Source organism: Anopheles bellator, chromosome 2 (assembly GCF_943735745.2).
Source record: "Anopheles bellator chromosome 2, idAnoBellAS_SP24_06.2, whole genome shotgun sequence".
In the NCBI taxonomy this organism is placed as follows: domain Eukaryota; kingdom Metazoa; phylum Arthropoda; class Insecta; order Diptera; family Culicidae; genus Anopheles; species Anopheles bellator.
Window position 1 is genome coordinate 84,442,598 of NC_071286.1, and position 22,703 is coordinate 84,465,300.

At 52.5% G+C, this 22,703-nt stretch overlaps 3 protein-coding genes across 3 annotated transcripts in view; 2 read left to right on the forward strand and 1 right to left on the reverse strand.

The window, feature by feature from the left end:
- The window catches only part of LOC131208230 (uncharacterized), an 18,793-nt gene extending 3,031 nt beyond the window's left edge, over positions 1-15,762 (forward strand). Inside the window, exons 2-5 of the mRNA XM_058200883.1 lie at positions 6,287-6,506; positions 9,691-11,167; positions 11,246-11,344; positions 13,282-15,762. Coding sequence (XP_058056866.1) covers positions 6,287-6,506; positions 9,691-11,167; positions 11,246-11,344; positions 13,282-15,762 — 4,277 coding nt within the window. The remainder of the gene's footprint in view (positions 1-6,286; positions 6,507-9,690; positions 11,168-11,245; positions 11,345-13,281) is intronic.
- A 1,286-nt stretch (positions 15,763-17,048) lies between these two features.
- On the reverse strand, positions 17,049-22,345 carry LOC131212924 (integral membrane protein 2B). Its single transcript, XM_058207012.1, has 4 exons — positions 22,220-22,345; positions 21,966-22,140; positions 18,036-18,780; positions 17,049-17,955 (listed from the first exon to the last, which is right to left on the reverse strand). The coding sequence occupies exons 2-4, from the start codon at positions 22,050-22,052 to the stop codon at positions 17,852-17,854; spliced, it is 936 nt and encodes a 311-aa protein (XP_058062995.1). The 5' UTR covers positions 22,053-22,140; positions 22,220-22,345; the 3' UTR covers positions 17,049-17,851.
- On the forward strand, positions 19,539-20,722 carry LOC131212923 (mucin-2-like). Its single transcript, XM_058207011.1, has one exon. The coding sequence runs from the start codon at positions 19,608-19,610 to the stop codon at positions 20,703-20,705; it is 1,098 nt and encodes a 365-aa protein (XP_058062994.1). The 5' UTR covers positions 19,539-19,607; the 3' UTR covers positions 20,706-20,722.
- Positions 22,346-22,703: the final 358 nt, after the last annotated feature.

The following is a 22,703-nucleotide window of genomic DNA, read 5'->3' on the forward strand; positions in this document are numbered from 1 at the left end:
GGAGCGACGTCACGGACAGAAACAAGCGGAACCACGAGCGGGTCGATTCTCTCCCGCGGCAAACCGTGTCCTGCCTTCCGCTGCCCGATGCGGAGAGGTCAGGTCCAATAATTTGAGGATCATTTGGAGGGTGTCCCCTCTCTCGGTCTCTCACTGCCAGCCATTTGCTCCACATTTGCTCCTTTCGGGGTCCGCGGCTCCGGCCTGAGCGGGAGAGAAAATGTGTCGAAAGAGAGAGGCGAAGGACACCGTGTTGGGAAAACGGAAACTTTACTTTTGTTTTTCTTTCCCAACCACACATTTCGTCTGTGAATGCGGCAGAGCCAAAAAGGACTCGGGCTCGGTGGAGTGCCAGTGCGCACCACCAGTTACGCATTTCGTTGGCCCTTTCATGTTTCGTCGAGAAATCTCGGTCTTTCGCCCAGCAATCCCCAGCCATCGACACCCATCGGAGTACGTCACCGTTGGGATTCGGGCTTTCTACGTCGTAGGCACCTGGTCTGCGGTTGGTATTCGTGCGCTGTGCCACGTGTTCGCTTAGCCGGCCGTTATCACGGCTCATCGCAGAAACGCCTTTCCCGCCCACAGCTGTGATGTGGTTTCGTACGAGGACGACGAGGACGAGGTTTTGGCCCGCGTTTCTCAGGTACTCTGCGGTTCACACAGAGCTTCGGAAATGGCTGCCGGAGTTTTGGAAACATTCCCCCTCACTTACGGCCGCGGACCTTCGCAATGTAAAGTTTTGACGCGGACGTGCAGAGGCCACTTTGAACGCCCTCTGCTACTGCGTTTCTGGGCGAGACAGCTTGCGCTTCGGACGCCGGTGTTTCATTGAAAAGTCCGGGTCCGACACCGAACCGACCGAAGGACCGCATGCGCCACGTTGCCGCCGCGGCACGGTACTTTATGATCGTAATGAAATAATTTATGATCTGCAGCGTGGCACTCTTTTTCAATTACGCCACCGCGGCGCACTGATAGGTTGGCCTGGTTCCCTGCGTGTGCCCCGCTGGGACCAGTGTCCTAATTAGACCAGTGCCAGTTCCGAATTAGATACGATTCCTAATGCCCTTCCCTTGGCACTTTGCAGAGCGTGCGTTCTTTGAGTTGGGCCCGTCTTGTTTTGTGTTGTCGTAATCTGTATATATTTATTCTTATAAATAACTGCTCTGTTCTGACTCTGACGGGCCAAAAAAGGATACCGAACTACCGAAAGGCCCCAGCACAAGTAGATGTATTTAAATTACATGGAAATGACTCACTGCCGCGAAACAAAATTGGAGAGCCTTTTTCGGCGTTTTCCGTCGCAATCGGTCGGAGTGGCCACAGCGGCCCGAGTCAGCCGGCGGAGATTTTAGGCAATTTTTGTGGTTCTTATGCAAAACATAAGAGATTTGTCAACCACACAAGATAGGTTACAGTGGCTGGTGCTGTCGAGACGGTCGTAAATTGAACTACAATTTACGTCACCACGCGATGTAATAATCTTCCGGTCGAATAAGCGGCAACAAAATGGCCCCGAACAAAATAATTGTCGATCGCTCTCGTTTCGAGGACAGTCCGGGGCAAGACTCGAACCACCGGCATTATGCGTAGGACCAAGGCGTCCTAATAAAAATGAATTATGAGACTTGAGTTTAGATTTGTTTGTCGGTCAAGGAGCAAGAAGGAGTAAAGGCACACTAATTGTGCCTTTCGATGGAGTAGACGCCAAGCTCCATGATTTATTGTTCTTTGCCTAACGCTTGAATGAAAGTGAAACAATGTTAACGGCACACCTAAGCGCGAAACATAATCACCATTAAAAGAGAAGAACCAACAAAGTCCTGCAGTAACCGAAGATAAGAGGGGCTCTCTGTCGCGCGCGCTCCGGATGATCATGTGAGGCGCGCGCGCTCCTGTCGCAAGATCATGCGGAGAGAAGGAAACAGCAAAGGACGTTCCACAGCTTCGGCGGCCCACCGTAAACATATCAGCGTAAACATCGTAAATGTATGTAAATAAGCAAATAAACAGATACTCTCGTACAAATACGCGTATGAGCCAGGGAGGGCCGAAGACACGCACGCACGCACGCACGCAGACGCAAATTGAACTTGACTTCTGCTACTGATAGCCGCCTCCCGCCCGGAGGCGCCCGGGACCTGGGCCGAAAAGGTTCATTAAAAAGTCAAATGCCGGCCGGCGACCGGAATTCGGCGCCGTTAGCCGCGCACGGTTCCCGAGCTTCTTCTGGCGAGAGGGGTGTGGAATTGAAACAAGAAAACTGGCCACTGACGCGTTGCTCTTCAAATTAGGAAGTAATTAATTCGTGCGAGCTGAATCTGCCTGCCGCCGAGCTGAATTAACAGGAGCCGCCGAGGAGAAAAGGGCGAAAATTAATTAATACCGCTGCGCATTTCACCTTTCGAATTGCGGCCGCCGGTGAAAGAACACGAAAGCGTTTCCGGTGCTTTTGCGGTCGATCTCCCCTTCGATATTTGTTGCCCACTTCCTTCGATACGATCAGGCGTGTGCGATGTGATCAATCGAATTGCCCGCAGCCAAGCATCCTCTCTAAAGCGCAAGCGATTATCTTGTTTCATAACAGAGAGGACCCGTGGCGCGCGCGATCCGTTTGTTTGTTTGTCTATTTGTTCGGTGACAAACTGTCCGCGTCCGCGCGATATGCTAATATCCGTTTTTTCGGGGGCAGCCCTGCCCTGCGTCTGCTACTATTGGCGTGTGGGAAAATGTGATTCAGTTGAGCGGGTTTAAATGAACGGATCGGTATCAGCAGGAGCATCTCAGGACTCAAGCCGTGCACTGGTTGTTTATTTATATTAATTTACATCGAGGGTTTCGAGACGACCCGACTGTCGTCACTGACTTTCTCCTCTTGGGCGTGCTTTTCGATTCGAGTCCCATATGGCCCATCATGCGCGCGTGGCTGGGATTTTTAAATTAAGCTTGTGTCCTTTGCGGTTCGAAGAGGTTCTCCCGCGAGGCCGTGACATCGCAAAACGCCTGGCAGACAATGGGAAATTCCTTCCGAACGGAGATTGCCAAATTTCCTTCTCGCGGGTCGGTCGATCCGTGACGGATGTCATCTCATCGGTCGGTTCATCGCTCGTCGGAGAGAAGACAGTAAAATTAGCGGCGATCATAAAAAAAATTATGTTAATCACACCCCAAACCCCGACAGCCAGACGGCATAAATAAACGGCCACAACAGCTAGTGTGTCTGGGCCGCCACCGTCTCTGTGTACTTGAGCATCCATCCTCCGTCTGGTTAGAGGTTTCTAAAGTCTTGTCACGGCGGCCTCACGCTTTTGGAAAACAACAACAAACACCGAGGGGAAAACAAATTAGCCGATAATGTTGTCGATCCTAAGATGGCTATCGTTCGATGACTCGACGGCTGGGCTCTGTTTGCATCCTAGCAACCAGCGGCCGTCAAGTCTCATCACCATCAACCAAACCGTTTGAAATCGTTTCGCTTTCATCCGCGGTGATGGACCCGTCCCCGTCGAGGACGTTTGGCTTCCGCTTGCAGATGGCAGTTCGAATGGCGGAACAGAAGCCGGACACCACGGCCGCAGGTCAGCCAGTGTCAGATGTCCTCTGGCATACGTTTGGTACAGCCAAATCTAACCGATCCGACTGAGTGAGCCGCTCGGCCGACTATGATAGTCAATGGTCCGTGGGCCATTTATTTTACACTCCGGGAGGTCGCGGCCCGTTGTGTCGTGGCGGACAGCTTTAGCTTGTTCAGTGGTACTAAAACGATTGTGTAAATACCGCGCGCGCGCTCGTTAAGTAAAATGGTGCGAGAAAAACAACCTTTTTCGTTCGCTGCGCTGGCATTTTTATTTAGCTATTATTTAATAACAAAGCAATTATTTTCGGAAAATACGGCGAACTTCAATGAATTAAACAAGACCGTAAATAAAACGTAGCGCGCGGGCGATCGGCCGAGACCGATGGCCTTTTCTGGGGGGCGGGGACGCTTTGGTCGATGACTTCCACAAGGTATCGTTTACTACATTTTGACCGCTAATTATCAATCGCATTGATGCCTATACCTGGTGCCTACTAATTCCTTCTCAACTGATCGGATATTCCGCATTGGATATTGTGCAAATTTGCCCAATGGTAACCCTTCTGCGGCTTCTGTGAATCCATGTTTTGATCGCCTCGATCCCCTTCTTGAAATATATTCCGATCTGATGGATCTTTTCAAGTTCCCAAAGTTGGGACAAAAAACATCCCAAATTTCATAATTAGCCGCCTTACCGGGTTCCATGATGCCAAACTATTTCACGCATTTCCGGTAACCTTTTTCCGCTCTTGGTTGGTGGGATGTTCCGACCGCAGGCCAACCCGCTCGGATGACTGAACACGCGGGAGCATAACGCCTGCGGCTGCGTCCGGCTGCGCGATCGTAACGCTCCAAGTGACTTCTCGCAACCGAAAGGCCCCGAAATACACGCTCGGTGGGAAGCACCACTGTCGAGGAATGATAATTATGTGACCGCCCTCCCGGTTGGGTGAAGTTTTTTTTCCGTTGCGTCAAAGCCAGAATTGGACACTGCCGTGGGTTGCTCGCTGAACTATGACAGGTAGATCTAATCCGACGCGATATCTGCCGTTGGGGTTAATCCGCGGCGGGCAGGCATCGCGAACTATGAGTTTTGTTCTCGATCGAATGAACACCCCGGTCTTCGGCTCCACTGTTGTGGCGCCGTCGTGGACGAAAATAATTTTGGACGCTACGGTTGTCAGCGTTAAAATTTGCTTCTCTGCCGTCACCGTCGCCACCGTCTTCGTATGTCGTCTTATCAAATAATTTGAGCAATTTGTGCCCTCCCGGTAGACGGTACCGTCCGCCCGGCGACCGCGAGATTGTTCCGCGAGCCACGATCGCGCGGATGATTTGAAATCGGCCGTTTCTTCGTTTTGTTTTCATCATATTTTGCGTTTTACTTATTCGTTTGCTTCACGCCGTTGGCCACCGTGGTCTTGGTGGTTGGTTTTTTTTTCATTCTTTCTCGTTGGCCGGTTGTTTGCGCGACCGCGAGTGAGTAGCGAGTAACGGCATCAACCACATCAATTCCGCAGGGGATGTTCGTTGGCGCTGAAATAATCTCTCGATCGGGGCGCAAATATTTCTCACAGATGTGGCCAGCAAACGGGAGAGACAGAGCGAGAGAGAGAGAGCAGGGTATCAGCCCCTGGTCTATAATTCTGGTTACGCTTGAGTGCGAGAGTTTTCTTTTTTCGTTCCTACATACGCGTACGCCCCGAATGTTGTGTCTTTCGGGGCCCGAAATTTGTGACCGAAATCCGGATCCGGTCCCAACTGACATGCCACACTCTCCCCGGAGCCCCGGCCACAGGAAATGGTGGCGAGTAAATCATGGGTTCCGCAAAACGGAAACTTCTCGACGGAAACATAACCTTACCGGGAAGGGTGGCAGCATAAGATCTCTCCGAACCACCCAGCATTCTTTTCACGTCTTTTAAGCTTTCAGGCGCTGGGGGCGTACGGTTTGTAAAATGCTGCTCCCCGCCCTAGTATTTTGGGTGGTCCTCGGGGTGACATGGGCCCACCATTCGCCACTCCCTTTCGGTCGAATTTTAAGTATCTGCCGGAGGAATCCAATGAAATGGGCTTTTGTTTAATCGGAATTATGCAGGGGCCGGCTAGTGAGAACCGGCATTTCAGAACTTTACGTTTTATAATTATTTTTCTTGTACAGCCATTTTCTGACAGATATTCTACGTTTTTATTGTCGACAGTCGTGGTATAAAGCGTTGGCCAATAGATGGCGCTTCGGCCATTCAGAGCATCGCAGAGTTTTCACCGCTTGCCTAGATTCGCTCCTCGCGACTATTTTATTGTGCACCATATTTGAAGCCCCAGAAACCTCAAAAGTGCAAAATTAGACGCGTGTCCATTCTCCGTTTCTGGGGCACCAAAGTTTAATGTGTTGTGCCCGCCGTGGCCACGTACTTGTGACAGTGCTCCTTAATTTTGTGCCCCACGTTCGTTCGGTGTCCTCGGCTGGTAAAACAGTTACTCTGCGCTGTTTCGCGGTTTGTGTCGCAAAATTAATCGACAAGAAGTGTCAGCTGTCTCCCGAACTCGGCGGCATGCAAACAATGATTTGCCTAACAAATTGGCGGGGCCCCATGGACGCCGGGTCTGATCACGTCACTCGCCAGGGGACTCGTCGCGGTTTCTGGTGACCTTTGCCGATCGGGACCTACTACTAATGTCGGTTCTCCTTATCTCTCGTTACAGTGAACCTCACGCCCCGGTTCGCCTCACCGAACCAGAACGACTCGATCTCCATTCAGGTGACGCGCCGCTTCACGCACCAGATCGTATCGCGCATCTACGCGATCTTCCTGCGCGAAGTGCTCGGCTACCGGAACGTGAAGCTGGTCGAGTATCGAGACGAACTGCCGAAGATCGAAACCGAACGCATCCGGCTGTTCGTCACGCTGGAGCATCTCGTCAGGTGAGTCCGGTCCACTAGGGGTCCTTCGCTAATTAGGCATGCATCGCTAATTAATCAAATTTGGCAAATTGGTATGGTTTCTTTTGTTTTTCTCTTTCGATGCAAAATCAATCATTGCGCAAACCCTAGCGCATTAAGTAGTGCAAATTAAGTGACACTATCTATTTCGCAAATTACCTTCCTCTTGAGGCTGCTGAGCTGTGTTGGCCCCCTATCAAATTGCAATCAACGACCGCGGTGCGATCGACGAAAGACTTAAGGCCATAAATTTACCTTACCTTAGGCACCGACCGACGGAAACATTCTACTTCGCGGCCTACCACAAACGGGCTAAGGAGTGTCCCCTGAAACTCAACAAGACATTTAGCGGAGCGGGGCCCAAACGAAAATAAAGCAAAACCGCATGTTGATATGTTTCGCGACTCTGGCGCTATTTTTTGCCCGACTCCAATCCACTCGGCCTCGGCCGTTGGATTTTTGGCAGCTAATAAAAAAAAAAGATCCTGTCGTGGCCGAAGTTTGGTGTAAAGAGCTTGCGCGCCACCACGACATCCAACGTGCGTGCGCACTGCAGCAACGATTAACCATTAAAGTTGATGGCTCTTCGGAATGGGGCGCATTTAAATTGTAGATTGTTGGGTCAGGATTTTCACATGCCGGCAGCTTAAGCTCCTGGGAAGGTTAGTGCACGATGCAAAAAGGTGCACTGTCCGCGCGGGCTCGGTCGGCCCAACGGCTCGCCGAAACACCGGACAGCCATCAGTCTTTCCAGAGTGTCTGGCGAAAATTAATGTCTTTCCAAAAACGGATCGCTGACGGAAGTGTGTCTGCGATAAGGTTACGTACGTTGAGAGATTTAATTTTTGGCAGTAATTGAATTGGAGTGCAAAAAGTAAACGGAACAGATGGATCAGATTAGCAGATGTTGACTGTCCTGCTGTTTGCTTCCAGCTAGCGAGTGATAGACGGGTAGACGAATAATTAAGCAACTTCTCAGGTGCCACCAGCTCTCAGGCAGCGAGCCGTGGCCATCCTAATGCAGTCCATTATCGATGGTCTAATGCACGGCTGGATTAATAACAGGAACATAAGAAATAGAGAATCCCCTTTTCCTGCTCTATGACAAAGCCTGACAAAGCGATGTCCACCGTCGTGCCAGAGGGTGTGCCAGGGTTTCTCATAAATCTGTCGTGAGGTTTTCATTAGCTGTTTCCAAAGCTTTTCCGTTACGGGTGCTATGCTATGGAAATGGTGGCAATTTTCTCAGAAACTCCACGAACGGGTCCTGCGTTTCTTGGGACTTCGGGACGACGGGGAATCTTTGGGATTTGAATTAGCGATAAGCTTATTGTGTAAAACTATAAGTAGTTGTTCGCGTTAATGATTCATCTTTTATGTGTGCCGTGGCTAGGATTTTGCCGATCTCCCACTTTTGGAGCAGAGAAGATCTTCCTTGAACGCCCTGGTTGATTTATGTTCCTATCGCTTCTATCAGCGCTTCTATCGAGAGACACCGATTGCGATATGGTTCCTTGTTTGCACACCTTGCCTTTGGCACTCTCAGCCAAAGTCCGTGTCCAAGGCGGACCCAGAAACAAGATTCAACTGAACGAAGCCACAGAGACCCCAGGAAGCGATTGAAATTATTCTTCGTTTTGTTTTTGCACCGCGGATAGGTGTTGTATTCGGGATTGGTTGGTCGCACTTTTTAATATCGAGCACCGTTCACTTTGAGGAACGCAATCTTAACGGTGCCATTAATCTTTACCTATGGCCCAGACTTAGAATGTTTTCAAATGGCCTCCAAGGCACCGGGGGGCGGTCGGTCGGGTGTGTAACTGTCAATGGCATTTTTAAATATTTCTTCCATTCATTAGCGCCCCAAAGAGCGTTCGGTGCCGATAAGGAATGTTGTTGCTGCTGCGGCGAGTCTTCGAATGGCGCGATTGGCACCATTCCCCTGAAAGAGCGCAGAGCGATATATGTTTCCGATTTGGCTAAACTTCCAGTTGGTCGATCGCCGATCGCCTGGCCGCAGGCGACGTAACTTGATCCTCCCGTAGAGGTTGGAGCGTAAATGCAGGATCGAGATCGAGAGTGTTACCCGTTTTGGTGTGTGAGTGCGCCTGTTTTTAAGAAATCGATACACTGCTCAGGGGGTTGGTAAAGCGGTTGATTACCTAAACTACATCCTGCGCCATTATAAACCCTGTTTATCTAATTGACATTCAGTGTGCCCTTCACGCGGCGTGCAGAGGGCCTTCAGATTACACCCTACACTCACGCTATCTTGGTTTTTGTTTGGGTCTCGATTTTGTTACTCCGTTTCACCTGTGTCAATAAACGGCTCAGAACCGCTGCCGGCCGGTGTAAGTGTTTTGCGTCAGAAGCAAACCTCTACAGAGCGCGCCGCCCCGGGTAGACCCGCATCGCACGCGTGTGCCGAACGAAAAATGGCTGTGGCCATCCCGAAACAGGCGGACATGAAATTTGTGCAGCCAGACTGTTCAAACAGCATCTCCTAAAAATCCCCACCAGAAATAGAAGTACATTTGATTTGATGTTTGCACGCAGTTTGTCACTTGGTCCGCCCCCCGGGGTGGAGGGGTGGAACTGAGCCAGAGGCCGCCGGGGAACAGAATGTGTTGATACTCTCTTTTGCTCCCAGGGCCATCATATTACCCGCTCGTGAAACATTCGGCGACAAACACCCATGTGGCCGGCGGGAGCGGCTTTACATTTTCAGAAAAACAATCTTTCCTCCTGTGGCCGGATGTGGCGGCGTGCGGGAGGGTGCGTGCGTGCGGGTGTATGCTACTAAGGGAGCTCTCGGATTAACTATATGTTGGTGTTTTTATACATCGTTGGCCATTAATACCAGGCGCTTGTTTGTTTTTCATCTCGAGTACCGGAAAACCGGACCCGTGCCATCTGGGACCAGGTCGGTAGGGTTACGTTGTGTCCGACCGCCATTATTCGCTTTTTAATGGATGTTTGGCTCGCTTAAAATATGTAGTGAACGTGCGCCTGCAAGTAGGCAGCATCCACAAGCAATGGGCTCCATGTAAATCCGCCTGAAAGTATGCAACCGGTGTGCACGGTTTTAAGGACACGCGCTCCTGTTTGGCTTTTGGCCGGTTTTGAGCCCTAAATGACCGAAAAATCGTTTGCTTTCCAATTGCAGCGACAGCGGCAAGTGGCCCGATCCGACGATCGATCTGGAAGTGTGGCTACTGTCGGACTACCACATCATCCCGACGGAGATTCAGGAAGCGGGAGCCATCACGAACCCGGGGCGGTTCGGGTTGTTCATTCCGAAGCCGCTGGTCCGCAAGGAGGACTCGTTCCCGAAGCTGCTCCCGTACACGCTGTTCCAGGAGGATGTGTTCGATCGGCGGTACTATGAGTTTATCAAAAAGTTCGACGTGTCCGAGGGCGTGCTCGATTCGATCCGGCGTTACGCCGAGCGGGTTTGTGGGGAGGAGTGTAACGAGCACGGCATGTTCATCCCGGACCAGTGCACCGAGGGCCGCAAGTGTGCGCTAGTGTTGGCCCCGCACTACGAGGACACGCGCTTCCTGGTGAAGCACATCCACGAGATGGGCTTCCAGCTGAAGGTGATGTGGATGGGCGACAAGCTGAAGCTCGCCATCCGCCAGCTGATGGCCGCGTACGGGGGTGACCGGAAGAACGGGAAAAAGTTTCTCGTGTTCCACTGGACACCGTCGGAAGTGATCAACAGCCGGACGATGGAGTACCTGCCGGTGACGATGCCGCGGTGTGAGGAGATGTTTGCCAGCAACGACACGGGCTGCAAGTACGAGATGACCCCGCTGCTGAAGTACTACGCCAAGCAGTTCCGCTTCTCCGACCACGCGGTGCAGTCCTTTATGCAGCTGTACTTCGAGGAGGACGAGATGCGCAGCGTGTTCGATCTGTACGATCAGTACGAGGACCGCATCCTGGCGGCCCGGGACGAAACGAACCTCGAGTACAGCAAGCAGGGCGTGGCGCAGTACTACAATGCGATCGCCTGCGACTGGATGAGGGCCCGCGAGCCGATCTGGGCGAAATGGAAACCGCACGGCCAGGCCAAGGAGGAAGTGTTTATCGGGGGCATTTTTCCGCTGTCCGGGATGGGGCCCTCGTACCTGGGGATTGCGCCGGCCGCACTGATGGCCCAGCACGACATCAACGGTAACCGGACGATCTTGCTGAACCACGAGCTGGCCGTGCAGCAGAACGATGGCCAGTGCCGGGCGGATACGGTCATGAAGTCGTTCATAAACTACTACATCCAGCAGACGCGCATGATCGGTGTGCTGGGGCCGGCCTGCAGTGAAACCGTCGAGCCGATCGCCGGTGTCTCGAAGCACTTCCGCATGGCCGTCATCTCGTACTCGGCCGAGGGAGCCTTCCTCTCGGACCGGGAAACGTATCCCTACTTCTTCCGGACCATCGGCGAGAACCGACAGTACGAGCACGTGTACGCGCAACTGTTGCCACGGCTGAACTGGCACCGGGTGGCGGCCCTGACCGAGGACGGCCAGAAGGCCACCGAGTACATTTCGTACATGGAGTCGCTCCTGAAGGAGCACCACATCGATCTGATTTCGAACAAAAAGTTCCCCCGCGATCGCACCGATATTGAGATGAACCGGGTAAGTCCGCCCACCGTCTCCGGGGCTCCATCCGGGGGAGTTTCTAATAAACCGTGTCCTTTCTCCCTCCGCGCACAGTATCTGCAGGACTTGAAGTCGAAAAATGCCAAAATCATCATCGCCGATGTGGACGACAAGGTGGCTCAGGTTATCATGTGCGAGGCGTACAAACTGGAGGTAAGTCCCCGTCCGGGAGTACCATTCTGCCCGAAATACCGTCCGCCGACAAGCAAGGCTGCTGAATATTCAAATCGTCGGCCGCTCGACGGCCACACTAGCACCCTGTTACCATCGGGTGTTGGTGGTTCCCAAGGTCAAAACGTCGGTGCGTTTCCCGTAAATATTCAATGACACGACGAACGCGGGGACCCTATTTCTGTCCTGGCCAAGGGTTTCGGCGGGTGGCTGGATGCCGGAGCTACCAACACATTTGTCGCCAGAGTATTAACATTCCAGGCTCTCCAGGGAGTCGCGCCGTGCTTTCGATGATTTCGGTTCGAGATAAAAGAAAACAATTTCATTACGGCCAAAATATGATCGATCGACACGAGCCCCCGACGCCTTAATGCCACCGCGGTCATCGGGGCATCACCGGAGTGATTAATGAAAAAACAGGTGCCCCGTGTCGTTGGGTTATTTGTTACCCTTGGCCGGCGCCAACCCGGCCAACTCGCGCCGTTCGTTGTTTATACACTTCATTTGATGCCGCGTTACGCAAAAATTGAAAATTGCTTAATCAGAAACCTGTTCGGGGGCTCATCTTACGAGGGCGCGACTTTGGCTGCCTCAAAATGGTGCCACCGAAACTGCACACCATCGATAAACGCTCCTCAGGCGCCTGAACCCGATCCCGGGGCATGCAGGTGGCCAAAGCTTTGCTGTGGACACTAAAACCGATTCCGGCGTGCTGAAGTATAGACGTTATGGAAAACAACAAAGACTGCGCGAACGCGAAAGTTTGCAAATTAAGCGGGTTTTCCGTTTCGTTCTTGCTCAACCGGAAACCGGGAGGGAACCGGAACGCACCAAGGTATCGGTTGGCAGTGGGTTCGGCATGTATCGTTTGCTGTAATTATGCATTTAGCATGCAATTGCTATCCGACGGAATTTAGCATGAAAATCGAACTCCGGCGTCGAGCGTCCAGCTCTAGCTGCTGGCCATCGGGTGGCAAAGAATAATTCGATAATCGTTCTGGGTTGTGCGACGGTAAGATAAATTTCTGCACAATCCAGCAAAACAATTCGCTTAACGCCCCTGTAATCGGATACTGCGTATCGAAATGGTGTGTTCCCTCCGAATCGAGCAATTCACTCCGGTCGGGTGGGTTGGCGCCGGTGGCGAAGCAACACTGGAATCGGATACCGTAACCGGCCCAGGTGGGCTATTGGCAGCCGCAGGGGCCAGCAGTGCCAAATTATGGTCACGTTTCGCTAATTGAACGACTCGTTGGAGTCCCTGGGCCCTGACATTTTTTTTCAATTTTCAATCACACTGCACAGCACTTAGAATGTGCTGACTACGATCCTCCATCGCGGTTCGGAACAAGATGAATTGTAGCCGAATGCAGCCCATCGATGCAAGCAAAGTATCAGAGCGAACAAAAGGGTGCAAAACGGGCGCTGTGGCGCTAAATTTACTGCTGCCTAATGAATTTTAAGTTGCAAGTCATAAAAAAGTGTAAGCAAGCGGTCCACGGTTACCGTTTGAGAACTTGAGCCACGCTTTGGGCAAATCTACAAGCTAATATGATAAACCGTTTATTACCGCCGTGTGCTGCGGAGCACAACGCAAGAGTGATGGGAAGCGGGACGTTTTGTTCGTACATGCCCACAGTACAGCAATCTCGGTGGTGTTGGCCACCGGTTTAATGGAGAGTGAATTGATTTTGTCCGGCAAAACCGGCGGATTCGAATCGTTCCTTCCGCTTCCGAGTACAACCGTTTGCATACTTTCTGGCGGTTTAGCTTCGAATGTTAGATTCGTTTCCGCTTTTACCGCCTAGATGTATGCAATCGGAGGCTACCTTCGCAGCTCTATGTTCTCTCTATTTTTCAAATTTGCTCAACCTCGAACGATTGACAAAACTGATCCTTATCCTTATCGCCTTCAACAGATGACGGCCGAAAACGGGTACATTTGGTTCCTGCCGATCTGGCTGTCGAACGTGTGGAATCTGAGCGCGGAGCAGCGTCACAACGAGAGCCTGCCGCCGACGCTCGCGGGCAGCAACAACGGCAGCAATGGTGGTGGTGTAACGGCCACTACGGGAGGGCCCCGCGCGTGCACGACCAGCGAGCTGCTGCGGGCCATGAACGGCCATTTCTCGCTGTCGCACGCACCGTACGCGGACGATGACGCTCGGCTCGACGTGGACGGATCGACGGTGCGCGAGTGGAAGGAGAAGTATGCCCGGACGCTGGCGGAGCAGGGCTATCAGGCGTCGGATTATGCCGGCTACGCGTACGACGCCGTCTGGGTGTACGCTCTGGCCCTCGATCGGCTGCTGCGCGAGGATCCTTCCTATTTCAGTGATCTCCACTCGCAGCAAACGACGAACCGGTTGATGGAAATTATCCGGGCGACCGACTTTCAGGGTGTCTCCGGGCGCATCCGGTTCGGTGAGGCTGGCTCACGGTACACGATCATCAACGTGGTTCAGTTTGTGAACGGGACGCCAAACATCGTGGGCCACTTTACGCCCAACATTTCCGAGGCCGAGTATGAGCTGATCGGGGGAGAACTACGCCTGAACGAGTCGGCGATCGTGTGGATGACGCGGGACGGCCGCGCTCCGGACGATGGGGCCCTCGTGTGCTCGTTCGCTGGCGTGGCCCGCCTGTTCGGGATCAGCTGCGAGCAAGCGACCGTGGTCGTGACGACCGTGTTCTGCATCCTCTGCATCGCGATCCTCTCGGTGGCTTCGTTCCTGTTCTGGAAGGAGCGCTACGATCGCAAGATGAAAACGTCGGCCAAATACCTGCAGAAACTCGGCATCGACCTCCTGTCACCGTCGGCCATCCCGTTCAACACGCTCGACAAGTGGGAGATCCCGAAGGACCGGGTCGTCATCAATCGGCGGCTCGGCGAGGGTGCCTTCGGCACGGTGTACGGCGGTGAGGCGCAGATCGAGGACGAAGGCTGGACGGCGGTGGCCGTCAAGACGCTCAAGGTGGGATCGACCACCGAGGACAAGGTGGACTTCCTGTCCGAGGCCGAAGCGATGAAGCGCTTCGACCACAACAACATCGTCCGTCTGCTCGGGGTCTGCCTGCAGTCGGAACCGGTCTACACGATCATGGAATTTATGCTGTACGGTGACCTGAAGACGTACCTACTGGCCCGTCGCCATCTGGTCAACAGCAAGCAATCGGAAGACTCGGACATCTCGAACAAGCGGCTTACGATGATGGCACTCGACGTGTCGCGGGCCCTCTCGTATCTGGCGGAGCAAAAGTATGTCCACCGGGACGTGGCCTGCCGGAACTGCATGGTGAATGCGCAGCGGGTCGTCAAGCTGGGCGACTTCGGGATGGCACGGCCCACGTTCGAAAACGATTACTATCGGTTCAACCGGCGCGGCATGCTGCCGGTGCGCTGGATGGCGCCGGAATCGCTGGCCCTCGGGTACTTCACGCCCGCCTCGGACGTCTGGTCGTACGGGGTGCTGCTCTATGAGATCATCACATTTGGGTCGTTCCCATTCCAAGGCCTCACCAACAACCAGGTGTTGGAGCATCTGAAAAACGGCCACACACTCGCCACTCCGACCGGAGTAAAGCCCCAGCTCGAGGGGCTCCTGAAGGCGTGCTGGAACGAGGACTTTAAGAAGCGTCCATCGGCCTCCGAAGTGTCCGATTTTATCTCCAACTATCCGCGGCTGCTCAATCCCTGTCTCGACGTGCCGCTCGCCTCGGTCGAGATGGTCGACAACGGGAGCGACCAGTTTGAGTTGCTGCCGGGGCTGCGCAAGTACAAGGACGATCAGCAACCGACGGCCGATCTGCTCGTCGGCACGCAGCCCCTGAACGATCTGAACAATGGCTACAACAACGTGAGCATCATGGCCACCGGGCGCAACCAGCAGCGCAATAGTCGGCAGCGGGCAATCAACCTGAACGATCTGAATGTGGCCACCGACTTCACTACCGTCAACCCGCTGTCGCCGTTGGACGATGACGACCTGGAGCACCAGTACCACCCGCATTTGCCCCTCAGCCGCCCGCAGCAGCGGGACCAGTCGCAGGAGCAAGGGCCGAGCGGCAGCTCCTCGGGAACCGCGCATCTGAACGTGTACAATCCGATCGAACCGCTGCTGCAGCGGGACACGGAAGTGACCAAGAGCAACAACAGCCTGCTGCGGTATGTGCCAATGTTTGGGTTCGGCAAGAGCCGAACGGTCACCATCGGTGGTACTACGATCGTAACGGGCAGCGGTCAGCCCGCGGCCAGCATCCCGAGCCCCCTGCACTGTACCACGTCGATGGGCTCGATGATCACCGGCGGCGCTCCGCAGTCTCCGACCGGATCGATCCTTGGCACAAGCGGAGGCACCATGATCGTGAACACCCGAAGCACCAGCACGACCGTGTTGTAGCCCGCGGAGCCCGGGGCTCCGGAGCCTCCCAAGGACCCTGCGGAAGACGGCGCCGATGAGGAGGCGGAACTGAAACCAAAACAATAGCTACTTTTTTAAACAACGTTTAGCATTAAGCTGAGGGACGCCACCGCCAAGGATCTCTCATGTCTTGAGATCGCAATCGAGAAGTTGCCAAGCGAGTGACATTAATCTCCAATAGTACAAAATAACTCATACCGTCCAAGATGCGGGTCAGGCAGGGGGTCAGAGTGACACGGGAAGCGACTATGGTGTAAGTAGCAGGGAACTCCGGAACAGGACCGCGTGATCGCTCGTTGCCCACGTGTGCGCCCTCTGGACACATAGTACATATGCTCAACACAAAGAAACAATTAGCAATTGGCGAGAGAGCTGCAAGTGAGTTTTGTTATTTGGAACCTTTGGTTTTGCCCAAAGACTTTAGAAGTTTTTGTGTATTAAGCAAGGTGCCCCAAGGGATCGAGAACCAATCAACCTCTAAATAGTTAGCCAAATTTTGTTAACAACACACGAGTAGGGGGCCACCGTTAAGCATCGTGTACCAAGTATGTTGTGATTAGGTTAACGTTACCCCCCCACGGATGGCTAGAAGGGCCAGAGAGGCTCCTGATGATGATAGCGGCGAACGGATTGTGATTGTGAGAGAAGACTATTCTTCACAATGCCCTGTGGCCCGGCAAAGGCCCCGGGACAGAGTGGAGAGTGCGTGCTAGGGGAAAACATTAGAAAATCAAACAAAACGTAGGATAAACCAAAGGCAATTTCTAAAACTAGACAGTAGAAGAAAAAACCATACCGAACTAGCCCGCCGGGGGTTTGGATAGAATTAGGTACCTCTCGTGTAAGGCTCTCCATCACCCGCCAACGACGGGGCAACAATGAACTCAGGACCGAAGAAAATAATCTCCATTTATTTTTCACAACAAACCAACTGGAACGAGGGCTGCTTTTGGCAACAGTGATAAAGACTGATTAGATGTTAAGGATGTTAGGGACCGGTCTCCGGCGTGACGGCGGGCGAGGACGCATCCCAATCCCACTTTTAGATAGCCTCAATTGTATCCGTTGTTTTGCCGTCTGTAGGAAACGCAAGTCAATCCCAAGAATCTACCGATCGAAGATCAGGTACGTGAGAGTATTTAATCACCTTGTAATATTGTACGCATATAAAGTAACGATAATGACACTAATAGTGTATCCTAAATAAAGGCATTGAAGATTTCAAACAAACGAAGACGCAACCCCCGTGTTTTTTACTAATAGAATGTTTTTATTCTTTACAATTCCAATAAACATACTCTTCCCGCGCTGCCACATTGCCTCCGGCGCCACAATTTGTTCAGAAGATATTAACGGTTAGTTAGTAAGTTTGTTCTGCTTCTTATGCATTTCAATTGAAAACCATTCTGCGCCCTTCAACCCCCTTTAACAGATGGTGGTGAATGTTGCTTGAGAGATAGTTTGTAACAACTTTGGGAATGTCTTGCACGGCAACGGTACGAGGTGGAGGTGCGTGTTTATGGACCATCGGGTGGGCAGCGACTCTTGACACGACGACAATTGATCACATTTTGTGCACGATTAAAAAGAAAATACTTGCAATAAAACTCTCGCACATGCGGAGAAGCGCGATCGGCGGAACGGGCGAACGAAGCTCTGCTTGGTACGCTTGGTGTGGACAAACGAGACAGAACCCAAAACTGACCCACTCACACAATCGCGAGCAACAATCGAGTAATACCACCGGAAATAAAGATCAATAGTCTTCTCTCTTTGCATTTGTGTTTATCAACAATAGTGCAGTAGTAGTAGTAGTAGTAGTAGTAGTAACTTGGATGCAAATGACGCTATCTTGACGATCCTACCAGTTCTCTTCCCCGCTCACGACCCTCGGAGGGAAGGTGTGGTGTTCCATAAATACGCTCACTAAAGAGAATTCAATTAGGAGTAGAAAACAGTTAATTTTCATGCTATATTCCTCTGCCCTCGCTCATCGTTCCACCCATGCGCCCCATCACCAATCATGCTCTCCGCGCAACTCTCCGCATTTATCGCCGCCGCTGACGCTCTAGTCCAGCTCGTCCATGTTCAGGATGTCGATGAGTGAAATGTGGTTACCGCCGAATTCGGCAAACTTGGAACGCTCCACAATATCGGTCGACCGTTTGTAGACTGCAAAAAAAAACGGGCGTTGGGAACGAATCATTGCGCATCCCGTCGTCATGGTTACTGCCGCGCGTTACTATACTTACCACCGCTGATGATCTTCTCCAGCTCGTAGATCTTCATGTCGACGCACTCCTTGGTGATGCGAGGCGAAACGTCCGTGTAGTCGGTCAGTTCCGGCGTGACGACGCGCATCGTCTTCTTCAGCACGCTCGTGTCGATGTTGTAGTAACCGCGCTGCATCTTTTGGATGAGATCTCGCAGCGACTTGGGCGGTAGAACCGTTTCGCGATCGAGCGGCATAATGAAGCATCGGCCGCTCGCCATATCGATGATGCCGGACTGGTTAAACTTGAAGTCGTGCAGGAAACGGGCCGGACGCTGACCGCGGAACACGGGCACATCGATCTTCGAGTAGTTGTCCTCGTCCGACAGGCCCAGCTCGAACTCTTCGCGGAAGAACGGATCTGCCGCATCGTCTACCGCGTTGCTGTTGTTGTTGTTGCTCTCAGCTCCCGACTGGTCGTCGGCGGACGAATCCTCGGACGTGGCCTTCTGGATTGCCGCAAAGACCGGATTGCCTGGATTGACCGCGTGGTACACCAAGGGATCCCAGTTGCTCGAGTCGTACGGAATCTTGCAGAAACCATGGAACCGCATGTGGTTGCGGGTCTGGGAGTACTGGCGGAAGTAGAACAGTCCACCGATGGTCCCGATCGAGAAACCAAGCAGGGCCACCATCAGCAGAATGGCGGCCGTAGCCGGAGACAGCTGACGGCCACGGCGCAACAGGATGATGCTGGAAGCCGTGGAATTGTTTCCGCCATCGTCCTGAAAGTAAAAATGAAGATACAATGATGAATGAAGAAACAATTGATACAATGAAGCATCTCAACTACAGTGTGTACTATGCGAAATTTCGCAACGCGAGCTTCTGTTCACGAGCGGCCAAAAACGGCACGCATAACTAATTAAGACAGAACATTTTTGGCAGAACGAAGCCATCGGTCGGTAGACCAGTTTCAGAGTGAACTTGATCTTGACAGAGAGGCGGGGCGTTCCAAAAACGGTCCCAAGCAACCCAAGCGACGAGTTGCGGGGTGGTTGCCATCGTTACTACACCATCATCGCGCACTGGGCAAAGCTCTGCACAGAAAGCATCGCGGCGGCGCATAAGCAGTGACCACGCATCCCACGACGACACACGTTGTTTGCATATTTGCGGACACCACGCAAAGCTGTTAGGTCCGTGTCTGAAGCCTCGGTATCAGATCGACGGCGTACGCGTGAGCGAGGAAGATGCCCCTAATTCAAACCACGACGACCGCCGCGCCACCTATGGCATCCCGCGACCGTATTAGGTAAGACCGGGCAGTCAGAGCGCGTCTGTTGTGTGGGATGCTCCCCGATGGTGATGGTTCCACACCTTTGACCAGCAGAGGTACGCTGTTGGATTTGGCGCCTATTTTCTTTAACGAAGGCGGGGCCGTACGGACCATAAAACGACGCGACACCGGCGCGCGTTCGATTAGTAAGCCAAAGGAATCGTTGGCGACGGAACCCCGTGCGGCCACGGATTAGAACCGATTAGAACGCACAGGAAAAGCGTGTGGTAATGGTGACAACATCCGAATCCGCAGTTTTGTAGTGTCGATATCATGCTCGCGTTTGTGCCAAACACCGACGGTCGAACCATCGGAATTGTGACGGTGGTGTGCTTACTATTGCCCGTCTTTTTCCGGCCATCCGATGGTTCACCGGACGTCCTACGATTCTACCCGTCGCCGTCATTCACCGGATACGATTACACAACACCCAGCTGTCCACTACAGCCGGTGCCCCCTCCACCCTGTACGGCTTCCGCTACGATCCTCAGCGTGCCAGTGAAGGTGAACGTGACGGAAACGATCGTCACCTTTCTGAGAGAACGGATAACCCACACGGAGAGTGTCACCCTTCCGGTTATCACCAGCACTGAAGTGCTGGTCAGTACGATCGCTCGGACGGTCACCAAGCCGGTGGTCCACGTAGAGTACCTCACGGAGCGCGTGCCGGTTGTGGAGTATCTGACCGATACGGTCACTCGGACCTCGACCTGTACCGTGACGGAACTACTGCCAACAACCTACGTTAGCACGTACATCTCGACGAGCTACGCGCCACCGTTGACAGAGACTTCCTTCCACACAGAAACCGCCTACCGAACACTGACCAGCACCTCCGTCAGTACGCTCATTCGGACCCAGACGGACACGTCATCGGTGTACCGCACCGAGACGTCCTCGATAACGGCTACGAAAACCCTACGGGAAGTGTCGACCGTCACGGCGACCTGCAGTTCACCACCGCCGCCCCTCAACAACGAGTATCTTCCAGTGCCAGCGCCATCGAACGACTATCTGCCCCCGGCTGTCGGTGCCGAACAGCGGCTACGTGGTCACTTTGCTCTCCCGGAGGATCTGCTGCCGCCGAAGCTTCTCGGAGCACCGATGGCACCAGATGCCTCGGCCCTGGTGACAATGACGAAAACGCTCGACCCCATTACGGTGACCAAGGAACGCACGGTTATGAAAGTATCACCCGGAACACCAAACGACCTTGATGGTGGCGGCGGACCGATCCGTACCAAATCGGTGTTTGCGTTCGACCAGCGCATCACCAAGCGCGTCACCGTCACGCCTACGCTGACAAGCTATATCTACTTGGACCCGGTAACCGTAACCTCCACGAGGCCTTCTGGGCCGCAGTCCGGCTAGATCGGCGAGTGTGTCACACGGATGCCACCTACTAATGAGTCTTAAGATTTACAATAATAAACACTCGATGGAAACTAGAACGTAATGGCCCCTCTCTCTCTCTTTGGGGGCTCGTGAACCGTTACACGCAAAAACCTTGACATCAACTTGTTGGACGCTCTAATATATGAAGACCCATTACCAGAGACCTGTCCCCACACGGTCACCTACGCATGGTGACCGTACGGGGACTTTAATCGCTTACAAGTGAGGGTCTCCGGTTGTGGTGCTAATCCCCAACACCTATCCACCGGGGGTCATTAAAGAGTGGAATCGTCAACTCGCACGCCATAGAAAAGACGAATGATGAACCTTTTAAGAGGCGACGTATTTTAAAACCCAATTCTTAATTATTTGACACGCAAAGTTCGCGTGGTCGATCAGATTAATCGATCGGACGTTGGCCCGTCACGCAACCTTTACGATTTGCCAACATATCGACTGGCTGGCTCCGGGCCGCGGCTGTTCTTGACAGGACACTCTGGTTAGCAATGCAATCATCCAAGCAACCATCTTGTTTGCATCCCCTTCGCTGCGATGCTTTTCGCTTGACTGAGACCAACAAATTAGGAAGCTGATGATAAGACGAAAACGTTTTATACAAATCGGTGACCGGTGGCAAGTGAATCACCAATTGTGCTATAATCAGCGGACGCACCCGGCCAAGGTAAAGAAAAACAAACACACAGACGGAACAGTGAAACGCCATTTCATCACGTCCCGTGGTTCGCCACCAAACTTGGTACTGGGCAACCAATAGATAAAAAGTGACAATGGGGTAGTTGGTGATTCAAGAGCGAGGCAAAAAAGACTGTTCCAGCCAAAGGGGGCGAAAAACTCCATTACTAACACGCAGCACCGAGCGACCGCTCTCTCGCTCTCTCCTGCTCTGTGTACGGAAGGCAATTACAGAGTTAACATAAATATGGTGGCGGCGAAAGATAATCTCTCCAGAGGAATCGCCCAGCGCCCGGCGGATGATGAATGTTTACACACGATCGCTTATCGATCGTCTGGGTAGGGGCACTTCGATTGGGAAAAGGAAAAACAATAACGAAGCAACGCGATGCGATGCGAGGTGAAGTGAAAAGGGAAATCTTAGTAGCCTCGCTCGGCCAATGCTCGCGGAAGTATGGCCGTCGATGATTATTGCGACATCCGCGATTTAAGGGGGCGGAAAACTGGGATGGTGTAGCAAGAAAAAAAACGTCGTTTACTTACAGCTGGTGCACTCGCCGTGTTGGGCGCAACAAGGGGCAAAATGGACTTTTCAGCCTTTTTGGCCGTCGGTTTGGTTGGGATGGTCATTTTCCTTGCGACAAACCCGTGTACCTCACTCTCTATATGCTGCGCTTTTCACTTTTTCGTGAGGCGTAGTGCGTAGTAGGCCTGAACTCTGAAAAATGCACAAAGATGTGTTGTGAAATAGTTTCACCGAACGGGAAGACACAAAAACAATGGAACAAGGCAATCACCAAAATGGACGACGGCGCAAAAGATGTGATGTTTTCTATTGTGCTCGCCTTTTCACGCCGATGGAAAACTGACTGAATTTGTGCACTTGCCAAGCGAATCGTCTCGGTCGCGAATCTGATCTAATTGTGACTAATGGTGAGCAAAACACACAGCCATCTCTTTCGTGGCGCGATGCGGCTACTGCGTGTGCTAGAAAAGGATGGCTAAAGTTTCCGACGGTAGTTCAAACGTCTGCCGCATGCGGAGCTAGTGCGACGATGAGTAAAATAATCTAGTACTCCTTTGTTCAAAAGTTGGATCGATAATTACGTTGTACAAATAATGTTCTCCGAGTTTACATTTAGTTCTCAATCTTTCCTGCTTGCCGAATATGTTTACTGCTAAAAGGCGGTTTATTTCCGACATGCTGTGGGCGGATAGGAAGGCAAAATAAAATGATGTAGTAAGTGAAAAAATTGTAAGTAATTTGTCACTAATCAACTC

What these genes read in the sequence shown, in the direction of transcription:
- LOC131212923 (XM_058207011.1), top strand. Translation starts at nt 19,608, where the DNA reads ATGCTCGCGTTTGTGCCAAACACCGACGGTCGAACCATCGGAATTGTG.
- LOC131212924 (XM_058207012.1), bottom strand. Translation starts at nt 22,052, where the DNA reads ATGACCATCCCAACCAAACCGACGGCCAAAAAGGCTGAAAAGTCCATT. An exon ending in ACACGGCGAGTGCACCAGCT is followed by an intron (nt 18,781 to 21,965) that starts GTAAGTAAACGA and finishes TTTTACTTTCAG; the next exon opens with GACGATGGCGGAAACAATTC. An exon ending in GGAGAAGATCATCAGCGGTG is followed by an intron (nt 17,956 to 18,035) that starts GTAAGTATAGTA and finishes TTTTTTTTGCAG; the next exon opens with TCTACAAACGGTCGACCGAT.